We start from the raw sequence: 12,625 nt of genomic DNA, 5'->3' as shown, positions 1-12,625 counted from the left end.
TAAAGGTAACAGGTATAATACTCTCTAAATTTAATTTTGAAATATTTTCTATATATAGTTTTTTTTAATTGCTCCTTGTTAATTTATTTGATTTTAAATTGCTCATTTCACATTTATTTTTATTAGAAATAGATAGATACTTTTCAAACGTACAAAATAAAAAATAACTCAAGTATGAACAACTTTTATTTTATGGTCGAAATTTAATCCCTCTTGATAATTAATTTAAAACAATATATCGCCTAAAGTTCCAATTAAGTTATGTTTATGAAATTTGGGTTATGACTTATTTCGATTAACAAACTCACCTCATTTTCAAATCAAATTACATTAAATCTCATTATAAAATATTCTTATTAAGAGGATAATCACCTTTTCGGTCTAATTCCAGTATGATCGGTCGATTCAAGACATATTGCGAGTTTTGTATTACAATAACAAAATCACATAAAAACAAAAAGTAAAAGTAAAAGTTTTTTCCGCAGTTGAACTTACAAAAAATAAAAATATTACGTCAATGAGGAATTTGTGCATATTTTCAACATAAATTAACAGTTTTATAACATTTATATGATTTTAAATATTTAAAATGTAAATTCAAACAAAACTAAATGTACAAAAAAAGTAATTTCAATAAAAATAAATGAAAAAGATTACATACGTTGTCGTCTGAGTATTGAGTTGAAGAAATCACATGAACACGAAAGCGGAAATTTTTTCCACAGTTGAACTTATAAATACAAAAAATAATTATAGTATGTAAATGAGGAATGTGTGCTTGTTTTAAACACTAATTAACAATTTTATAATATTTTAAATGATTTTAGATGATTAAAGTTCAAACAAAATTAAATGTAAAATAAGTAATTTAAAAAAAAACATTATAAGGAACAATTTCAAATAAGTTCATGTAAGGAAAAATATCTCAAACTTAGTTAAATACACAAATGAGCATAATATCGATTAGCCATTATTTTAATTCCCTCGTACATTCCAATTTATTTTAAAAAATGGTTAAAACATTTATTAAAATTCTAAAAGTGTGAGAGTTAAAAATCAAAATTAGACAAACTCTAATAATAATTAAATGATAACAATCAAACAAGGATAAAAAAACATAATTATTAATTAGAAATCAAACATAAAAACAAATATTCTTTATTTAATAAATATTAGGCATATTTATAGTTTATTTTTTCATATCGTACTAGAGTTTGTTTTAATAAAGTGGTCGCATAAACGACATCTTTAATTAAATACAAACAAAGTTTATTCATTCTTATATTAATTAAAAGTCATGACAATAATTGTGACTTTCAGTTTTCTAGTAAGGTCTTTTCCCAACAAAGTTGCCTTGAGGATCATAGTTACAAGTGACGAACCACGAAGCGTCATTGCATTGAACCCTAGCACATCCTAGTCTTACTGAATCACGCCACACAACCTGAGTATAGTGTAAGCATTCACCTCCGACACATGTGTTTGAGTCATAGTCGTAGAAGGGTTTCTCCTCGATCCACATATTCACAGCATCTCTCCCCGTGAAATTCGGGAAACCTTTTGCAAGGTTTTCGCCATATGGTCCACCTGAGTGCATGAGATTACAGTCCCCAGCTCTTTGGCTGGCGTAACTTCTAGCAAATGCGGCTACGTTTTCATCCCAAGCGATGGGCCCGACTCCCACCTGAGCCCGGGCAGCATTGTGGGCCTCAACATAGTCTTGGGGGGAGTTTTGGGCAGTTGAGAGTTGAGGAAGCATTGACATGGCCATGAATGTCACAACTAATGCTAGTGAGAGATGGTAAAGCCCCATACTGTTGGATCTTCCTTAGAACTAGTAGCTGAGTTTGGTAAGTGGGATTATATTGTAGTACTTCGGTAGATAGCTAGGTGGTGTTATGCTAATGAAATTATGGGGTATGTAATTTATAGGAATAATTGTCTGGAAAATTTTTGCCACTTGCATAGAATTTCTAAACCCCCTCTATAATTATTTGTTTTTTTAAATGGACAAAACTGACCCGGTCTTCTCTTCTATATAACCTTCACTTTAATTTAATTTAAAACGTTAAAGTGAAAATCGAACTCGTGATATTGGGTCTTTTAGGCACCGACTCATAAGATGGGGAATTTATTTGAAATAATAATAGACGTTACTTTAATAAAATAAAAGAATATTAGTTATATATAATTAAATATTTTTATACACTAACTATTTAAAAATAGTTATAATTAAGTATTAAATTAATTAAAAATTATTAATAGGTAAATAACACTATTAAAAATTTATTTATAAAACTAATTATGGATATATATTGTCATTATGCAAGAACAATGCTAATTTTTTTTTTTTGTTTCTTAACCTAAAATTGTCTGGAATAATCCTATTATTTCCAAAACCAAACAATAATCCTTCCAAAAAATATTAATGGTCGTCATCATTGAACCAGTACTCACGTGGAAATTTGGTTTGTCCATTCCATGTATGTAAGTCTAGTTTTATTCCATGCAATATCAATACCAAATACCAATTCAAAATGATACAACAAGTCTTGATATATTATTATAATGTTGCGATTGATTATATGATCATTTTAAAAAGGAAAAACTACTGGTTATTAACTTTATACTATATATTAATTAATGGAATTAGTTGTTTTTGTCATCCTCGAAGAACAGTTCCGTGGAAGTTAACTGAGTTTACTAGGGCTTGTTTGATGTTGGTTATTTGTGAAGGGTTTCTATTGAATTTTTGAAAAATAACTTGTTTGATGTTGTTATTTGAGGATTTTTTAATTATTTAAAAAGAAACTTTGTTTGATGAAACAGTCCGGTTATTTATGTTTTTAATTATTGAATTATTATAGTGACTATTTAAATTTTATCAATTTATTTTTTAATATTTTAATTAATAATTTAAGTAATTTAATAGTTGAAATTTATATTTTTCATTAAATTCTGGAAATTCTCTCATCAAACCAACTCTAAGGCCTTCTTCAGCCTTATTTGAATAATTCATTTACTATTAAATAATCTCTTATGTTTATGTTTATCTTTTTATCAATTAAATTAATCCATTTATCAATACAAAATACTAATTAAAATATATATTTTTAAACAAATGCATTTTTATGAAATATTAATACTAATAACTCAACTTTTCATAATTTCACACCAAATGTTATTTAAATCTCATCTATCCTTATTTGGTTTTAATTTTTTCAATCACTATCTGGTCGATTAGAAAATTAAATTGAAATTCTAATTCTAATTTCAAAGAATTGTTATCTAATTGTAATTCAATTACTATGCTTAAAAAATTTATAAAAATTTAAACAATTCTATTTCTTATTTAAAAAAAAGATTATAATAAAAATAATTTTAAAATATTTTATACATATTATTAATATTGGTTTGACACAGTCTATTCAATATGAATAATTTTTTTTAGAGTTTCGATTTTTATTTATTATTATTACTAAATTAGTGTGGGGTTAATTAGGTGTTTAAAAATTTCTAAAATTTTATAAAAATTATATAAAACCTAATCTCCTATTTTGTCCGTAATTTTATTTATTTATAAATTTTAATTTTTATATATTTAAGTTTATTATATTTCATTTACAACTTAATTTTGTAAATGTTGGGGTAGAGATTCAAGGCTAACATGAGTTTGAAATTTTCTGTTGAATTAATTTTTTTTATTCACTTTATATTGAAAATACTCTAATTTAAATTTTAAAAAAACGGGTTTGCAGATGGAGGTTGAAGATCATGTTTGTGAACCAACCTTCAACTAGGGACTGTCAAAATGAAAGCGCAAAGTGATGCCCTAACTAAAGGAAAGTCGACACACATATGGGACAATTGAAAATACAAATTGGAGGCAAAAAAGAGTGACGTGATCCCTCATGGACTGAAATTACCACATCTGACCAAGTATGTTGGGAATAAGGATCCAACAATTTAGATGAACATTTACTTGACAATATATTAACTGAACTAGAAGGTTCGATACAATTGATGTCTCTGATGCATTCATTAAAGTCCAGCATGTCTAGCGTGATCCCCGTTTCTGGCTCTCTTTCTTGGATAAATCTGGTGACATTGAATCGCCCATTAAGATCCAAGGCTCATCATCATTAACTTTACTCTTGAGCTCTCTCAATAACTGTTTTCTTTCTCCTGCTACATTGTTTCCATAGATAGCATCAAAATATAATTTCGTCTTTGTTATCCTACTAAAAATCTCCACCATGATGACATGCTTACTGTCGAATAACTTCTTGTCCAAAAGAAACATTTACTTGACAAACATCATTTCATTGTAGCTTGGGGAGCCTACGGTGTTACAATGGTTACCTCCGTATCTTGAAGAATTTTCACCCGAGTGGTATATATGCCAAAACATATCCCAACACCAAACTATTGAATAGCTAATCAATGTTTTCATAAGCTGGTTCAGTATGTTCTTGAAGGTGGACAAGCTTGAGAGAAAGCTTAGGAGTATTAAGTAGGGTGTATGTGAAATCTTTTAATCATATGATTATAGGTGGAAGGTTGTGGCTTCACTAATCGACGGTCGAACGAACAAACTCAAGTAAATATGATCTACATTAATATGAATGTAGCGTACACCAAAGTCATGACTGTCAAAAACTACATTTTGATGGAGGACTTGATCGCTTTTGGAATGAGATACAACAACGCACTGAAGAAAGAATCCATCAAAGGCAAGTCGTCATACCAAGACAATCGTTGTTATAATTAGAAAAAGACTAAGACAGAAGTAAACTACATCTCTACAATTTCTAAATGAACTACCTCGTTTGCACCCAAGCCATCTAGAAAGTTTTACAATTTGTGAATGACACTATCTGAAACTATTGAAATTTTAAAGAAAAAGAACATAATTTAGGTCCTCGCCCTATATCCCAATAGGCCTATATTGAGGAGGTTTTCAAGTGAGTGATGTGAATACCATCAGACTAAAGGGCACATGCTTAATTATTGTTTTTCACTAAGAGACATAATTTAGAAACTTATCGATGAAAAGATCATCCAAGCCCCAAAAGCCAAAATGAATCCCCTACCAACTCATATAGTGAATCTAATTGAGGCATGGGAAGATCTAAAAGACGGCAAAAAAAATCGTCAAGTTTTATTGTTCAAGATAAAAAGCTAATTATCATTATCGATATATATGGTGACGATGTGAAATAGTTGAGCGGAGTGTAGACAACAGACATTCAATGTTTAAGTTACATGTCAATGACATCGGAAATAAGAAACGTAAGGACAAAGGTGGAAGACATTTCACGACAATGTTGATTTGACTTTTTTTTTAAAATGAACTACGTTGGACTATATTTTCTCATATTATGAGAGTACGTAGGCAGTTTCTCACGAGGTTCGGTCTCCAATAAAACCTAAAACCATAAACTAAACAAATTTATTTTATTTGTAACTAGATCTATGTTAGATCTGATTTTACTTTTTATGAGAATACGTAGACAACCTATCATGGATTTAGTCATAATAATGTCCAAAAATAAAACTTTCTATGTTAGCACTAAGTGCACAACAACAAGGACAATTTCAATTTCAACTTTTTTGTAACTAGAACTACGTTGGACATGATTTCATATTTTATGAGAATATGTAGACAGCCTGTCATGGGTTCGGTTCTAATTATAATAAAACAAAAAATACAAAACCCCTATTTAACACACTACAACAAAATATACTTTCAGCGACGCTTATATGCCAACGCATATTAAGCGTGGGTAAAAAAAAGAAAAAAAACTTTTTCCAACCTTTCTATATATACTACCACCTTTATTTTATTTTTATAAAAAAACTTATAATTTAACTATTCTAAATTTAATATTTTTTATGTTTTCATTTTAAACTTTATAAATATTTTCCTTTTTTTAAAATTAAATTTGACTTAAAATTTTATTATTATTATTTTTATATGACATAATTTTTAAAAATTTTTACAGTGTTATTTATTTTTATTATCATTCCTTTTATTGAATTATTATTTTAATTTATTTTAATTTAAAGTAAAATATAATATAAATTAAACATTATATTATATTTAAATATAAAATTTTAACTTATATATTTTTATTTTTGTTTTTATTAAAAAGCAGTATACATACAAAAAAAAAAGCCCAATACCACTATTTTACTAACCTAATCAATGAGACTACCTCCGACTCTTCATTTTCTAACCTAACAATAGTTCCAAATGGGAACATATTCCAAACTTGGCAGATCAGCTCACCGATGACAAAAAAATTGCAGTTCATCTCAGAATCTCTTCTTCCCCACGATTGTTCTTGCTCACTCCCTCTCCAAAGTTAGTTCAAATGGTAGATCAGCTCACCGATGACCAGATTTCTGAATTAAAGGAAGCCTACAGTCTCTTCGATAAAGATATAGATGGTAAAATTTTCGTATATCATAGTCTCATCATCCGTTTGTTTTCTCTTAGATCTGTATGAGTTTTTTCATTGTGCCTATTTGTTTCATGCTTGGATTCGCTTTTTTACTTGAGGCGAGTCCTCTCCTTTAGTGATTTTCTTAGAATACTGATATTGTGGAATGACCATAGGGACTTTCCTTTTTCTCTAGTTAAAATTGAGAATTAGACCTTGATGATTATGTGAGCTAAAGCTAATCTCATATTTCACTTTAGAAGGCTTGAATTTGATAAAATGATCTTAATATCTTTGTTTTTAGTTAATGTTAACAAGCTGTTTATGTTGTATAATGCATTCTGAAATAGATATTGCTTGAATAGACTAAAGAAAGATACATAAACTAAACTAGTAAGCTAAATTAGTGCATTTTTAAGGTCATTAGTTTATGTTTAAAACTGCACCAGAATGTTGCTGAACCAAATCACGAGTTAGACATATTCCAAACTTTTGATCCAACACTATTTTGAAAGTAATATGTCGAAGTATGCAATCTGGAAAGTATGGCTTTGAAAATGATTTTAGGAATTATATTTTGTAGATTGTAGATTGTAGTTCAAGATGTTAACCTAAATTCTGAAATGAACATGATGTTTCATATAAGACTTCCATATCAGAATTATCTTTTATTAGTATGTATTGAATCATTCAAATTTGATCATTAATTTGAAACGATGAGAAAGTCAAATTAGAAATAAAGAATTAAGAGATGTCTTCTTAATTTAGGACAACATTTCGATTGAATGTGAAGCAACAAAATGCCTTTCTAACGACGTTCTTTAGAACTCGGCCTTGGTATGGAATCAAATGTGCACAACGTTGTCTATTAGGGCTTGCCTTGATCTGCGGGTCGTGGAAGTTGCTACTTTCCAAGGTATGTTTCTGAGTTTTTATAACAAATTGTTTTCATCTGTATTACTAAGTTTGCAGGTTTCTTGTAATTGTCTATTTGATGATGTTCATAGAGAAAACAAAAGTTGACTTCTAAAATTGTTTGTTTTTATTGGATTTCTTAAATAATGTATTTATTTAGTGCAAATAACTTGATAAGATGTTATGGTGATACTTCTTAGTTGTTTATTTCAGTAGAAAGAACGGAATGGTGAGTCTGTATATTTGTTTATGGGATTAGTGACCCAAATCAATTCCCTTTTTCTTCATAATATAAAAAGTTTCATGTATATTTCAAATGGGTTCAGGATTTAAGCTTAGTTGATAAATTATTCACCGTTACTCCAGGAAACAACGATTGTTTGTACATTACTTTCCCTTCAAAGGCTTTTGTACTGGCAATTGATGCATACAATGGAACAATTCTCTAGCAAAAGAATGTTGGTCCATTAAGTTCTGCAGACTTTGCTCCCAACAGTTGATTCTATTGATGAAGTTGATTCCATTGGTGAATATCCACCACCTTCTTCCATTATTATTTTTAAATAATATAAAAAGTTTTATGTATATTATTAAAAGTTAGGATATCCGAGTAAAAAGAACATTAGAGATATAAATATTTAATTTATCATATTACAAGTTTGATCTCTTTTGGTTTACTAAATGGGCTATTTTACTCATTTTCTCCTTGGGATTCTCAAAACATTCTTTAAATTAGACAAACAAGATTATGTAATCCAGGTAAGTCTGTAACTTGATTTCTTGGGTTATGGTGTTTATTTAGTGTTTATTTATCTTAAGACGGAGATACAAGATAAGATTAGCCATGAAATTGGAGAATATAATTACATATCTGCAATGAAACCTACAAGTGTTGTGTTCACTTTTCTTCTTGTATCTTCTGGTTTCATTTACTGGTATGAAAGTTATCTTGGTAAAATTTTGGAAAATCAAAATTGTTTTAAGATAAAAAACAATTAGTAGTTCCAAATGGAAACATTTTGAAATATCTGAAGCAGTTTTTTTTTTCTTTCACAATGACAGAATCATTTTGAATCAATTAGTTACATTTTTGTATGGTTTTCAGGATCTTCTAGTCTTCATTAGTACCTTAAGTGAGATTATTTACCTCTCTTATGAGTTATTTTTAGTGATTCAACTCTTGATTTTTGATTTCATTGCAGAGATGGGTAGTCCACTTCAGTGCCATAACACAAATAATGAATTCTCAAAACTTGATATAAATATATTAATTCATTGATTTGGGTTAGTTTTCTAATAGCTTCTCCATATATTGGTTGGTTACCAGGTCAAAAACTTGCATCAAGCTATTCTCTGCCAGAACCAAACATAATGACATCTACATAGGTAATCTCAGGCTTGTCAATATTTCATAAGAAAAACAGATTATTTCTAAAAACTATCTTTTTTATGATGTTAAAAAAATTGCATGAAATGAGCAGGAAATTGTACAATTGTGAGGGTCTTCAATCAAGACATACTATTGGGATTAAGGTTGAGGATAGTTTCCTAGCAAGTTCAGTACCACCAACATGTTCTACCAACTTTAGCTTCAGCAATGGATGATTTCCAGAACCCTCGTGTACAGGTTTGTATTTAATCTTGACATTGAACTTTTGGCCTTTCTGTTTATGTGACTTTTTGGCATGAAATTTGCTTTGCGACTTTTATGCATTAGTTCTTTTATGAGTTTCTATCCATTGGATGATGGTCTGATGTAGTTGATTTTATGAGCTGGGGAAATTCTTTGAGGTGTTAATCTAATTTTACATTTACATGATTCTATATCTTGTTATTTTTTTTATACAGGCACACATGTTGCCTTAGCACTGCTCAATTGCAGTTAGAATTGTACCCCGGACATTTTGACACCATATTTGGACTGGTTGGTCAGCAAACTGCTTATACTTTTGCAGGTATTCTGAATATATGTATTACATACTTACTAATTTTATTGTTATTTAATTATGACAAATATGAATTAGCATAATGTAAACTTGCAGATCATAATGTTAATGAACCAATTCCCTCTTATTGTAATGTTGTGTGTGTTCAGAATGGTAAACAAATGGTACAAGAAGGTGCCTTGACAACCTTAGCATTAGTTGCTGATTCATATCAGGTGATTTTGGTAGTTGGTTTGTGCATTACTTATTGTGCTACTGTGTTTTGTGTTTGTCTTGCTAGGAATGGCACTACTTCTATAGATGCTGCCTTTTTTGAGTTATTTTCCATTCTCTATAGTTCTATTTTCATATACCGATGAATGCTGTAAATGATTCACTGATTGCTCATATGTGATGAAGATCAGATAAAGGGAAATGTAAGATTGATATTGAGATTTGTGATTGAGAGTTTTATCCAACTTCATATTTTGATTTCATGTTTAATATAAATTTCTGATAGGTGATAAAGACCAGGTAAAGTTAAATGGAGGATTAATATTGAGATTTTTTGTGCAGAGTTTTATCAGACTTCATAATATTTTTTATGTTAATATGACATTTATCCCACATCGGAGAAAAAGAAGAAGTTTTTGGTATATAAAATATGTGAGAGTTCATTAGTTTCTGAAGTGCTTTTAAGGTTATAATGTGTTGGAATATGGGTTCACCTTAAGGGTTTAATAACATCTAAAATGAAAATAGAAACAAACAATTTTTTAAAAAATAGTTTAAAAATAAAATAGACTTTTAGCGACGTTTTTTAATGTTGCCAACGCATAAATAAGCGTTGTTAAAACTTTCGTCTTTCGGCAACGCTTGTGCCGACGCTTAAATAAGCGTGGTAAAAACTTGCGCCGACCCTGCTTCTGGCGACGCAAGAATAAGTGTCGGTAATGTTTTTGGCGACGCTTTTAAAGGTTGGCAGAAGTCTTTTTAAGCGTCGCCGAAAGTCATTTTTTTTGTAGTGACACTAAGGGTATTTTTATCAAAATAAAAATAATGTTTAAAATGATAAACTTTTAGTTTATGTAAAAATTAACCACAACCAGGTCACATCAACTCTTTCGAGACTTTTAGCTTATGTAAAAAGTAACCTAGTCAGGTCAACACCCCTCTTAAAAACTTTTATCTTAGGTAGAAAGTTAACTTAGGTGGGTCAACACCATTCATTTAAGACTTTTAGCTTAGGTAAAAAATTAACATGGTTGGGTCAACGTCATTCATTCATGAATTTTATCTTAGGTAGAAAGTTAACCCAAGCGGGTCAACATCATTCATTCAAGATTATTGGCTTAGGTAGAAAGCTTACATAGGCGGATCAATGGCATTCATCGATACTTTTAGCTTAGGTAAAAATCTAACATTGATCAAGTCAAACCTCAAAACCTGACATTGAAATTAGGGGCATTGAAAATAATCAAATACTTTTAAACAATTGATTATGATCACATTGAGATATGTGGTAGACCTTTTGATTTTTCTAGCAATTCATGGATAAAAAAATGAACACGAAGAGTGAAATGAGGATTTAGAAAACAATTAAGGATAATGGAAGGTCAATCGTTTCCTTGACTATCTCAAAAGGAGCTAAAGTAGCTCTTAAAATTCAAATAGAATACTATCTGATTGAACTCGCTTGAAAGTCGTACGGAGCACCCGTAAACATGTTGAAGATTTAGAAAAGAATATATTGAGAAAGTGTTACAAAATTATATATGAAGAATTCTAGAAGTAACGGTACACCTTTAGCGACTCATTTTAAATTGAGCTCCAAATATAGCTCTTCAAACGATGATGAGAATGAATATATGAAGAATATTTCCTATAGTTCAGTTGTAGGTAGTCTTATGTATGTTATGGTTAGCACGAGACCATATATAGCTTATGTTGTTCGTACTATTTGCAGGTTTCTTTCAAATCCGGGAAAAGAATATTAGGAAGTGGATATTGAGGTATCTCCGAGGCACATCAAGTATGAGACTTGCCTTGGAAATGAGAGTCCGAATTTAGTTGGTTATACCAACTCAGATATGGCATGTGATGTTGACTCAAGAAAATTCACTTCAGGCTACTTGATTGATTTGGGATGGGGAGATATTTCTTGGTAATCGAGACTATAAAAGTGTGTTGCTTTATCAACCGCGAAAGCTGAACTTATTAGAACAACGGAAGCATGTAAGGAGCTGATTTGGGTTAAGAAATTGCTATTTGAACTTGGTATTGTGAAAGAGTGGTATGCGCTTCTCTGTGATAGTCAAAGTGGTATTAATTTAGCAAAAAATTCAACATTTCATTCTAGATCTAAACACATTGATGTAAGATATCATTGGATATAAGATGCGTTAGATGAAAAGTTGTTAATTTTAGAAAAGGTGCATACAAACGATAATGACGCTGATATGATAACTAAGGCACTACACAAAGAAAGTTAAATTTTATTGTTCAATCGACGGGTTGACAAAATTGTTCTCAATAGTTGTGAGGGGGGAGTTTGTTGAATTTTGTTTGGGCTCCCAACTATGAAAAAGGTTCAATAGTGGTTCAAGTTCACTTTTAATTTATTAAAGGTAATATAGTATTTTAAAAGGTTATGTTATAACTTAATAACTCTATTATTTAAAGAGCGGCATCCGTCATTAAGAAAAAGAAGTCAAAAATTAAAAGAGAGGAAGAAAGAGAGATTTTCGCCTACGGCCGCATAAAATATCGTGTTCTCATTGTGTTATTTATTTCCGATTTTACTTGTGCTTTATTTGCTCCTAAGTTTTTCAATCAAGTACGGAAATGAATATACATTTTTTCCAACAAAATTGCATTTTATGTAATATTCTAACACACCCTTTGTATCCACAATCATACAATATCTTGTGATGTTCATCACAAGTAATCTTTGTAATCTTTAGGAATAAAACCTAAATTGTTCCTCCCACCTACTTGTTTCGCCACAAGAACATTGTGATGTCTTTGGAAGGTCTCACATCAAATGTCATCTCAATTTATAAACTTACAGATGCAAATATATTCCGATGACATCTCACTTACAAAGTCCACTACTTTAAACATTCTATGTATTCCCCTCTTTATCCTCATTTAGCCTCACAACTAAACATTATTTCAGGACGACTACATTTGACACAAACATATCTTTTATCTTTTCCTCTTTGACATTGTACACTACAACAAAAATCTTTTGTAGTATTGAACCTAATTAATTATTGTATTCTGAACTGCACCTTATACCAAATCCAACTTCTTTAGCGTATACTAAATAGAATTCAT

General features: G+C 29.9%; 1 protein-coding gene and 1 long non-coding RNA gene across 3 annotated transcripts; one reads left to right on the top strand and one right to left on the bottom strand.

Annotated features, from left to right (window-relative positions):
* Positions 1 to 1,324: 1,324 nt before the first annotated feature.
* Positions 1,325 to 1,835, bottom strand: LOC124921802 (basic form of pathogenesis-related protein 1-like). Its single transcript, XM_047462502.1, has one exon. It carries the CDS (start codon positions 1,811 to 1,813, stop codon positions 1,325 to 1,327), a length of 489 nt encoding a protein of 162 aa, XP_047318458.1. The 5' UTR covers positions 1,814 to 1,835.
* A 4,411-nt stretch (positions 1,836 to 6,246) lies between these two features.
* On the top strand, positions 6,247 to 9,592 carry LOC124922529. 2 transcript variants are annotated; one of them, XR_007097828.1, is made up of 7 exons: positions 6,247 to 6,453; positions 7,215 to 7,362; positions 7,728 to 8,120; positions 8,689 to 8,747; positions 8,843 to 8,988; positions 9,210 to 9,316; positions 9,457 to 9,592. It is a non-coding gene; the product is annotated as an uncharacterized LOC124922529 (long non-coding RNA). The 2 variants fall into 2 exon arrangements; XR_007097827.1 differs by lacking the exon at positions 7,728 to 8,120.
* Positions 9,593 to 12,625: the final 3,033 nt, after the last annotated feature.

Source organism: Impatiens glandulifera, chromosome 1 (genome assembly GCF_907164915.1).
Source record: "Impatiens glandulifera chromosome 1, dImpGla2.1, whole genome shotgun sequence".
Classification (NCBI taxonomy): domain Eukaryota; kingdom Viridiplantae; phylum Streptophyta; class Magnoliopsida; order Ericales; family Balsaminaceae; genus Impatiens; species Impatiens glandulifera.
The sequence above is the reverse complement of the archived record's forward strand: the minus strand, read 5'-3'. Positions and strand labels throughout refer to the sequence as shown.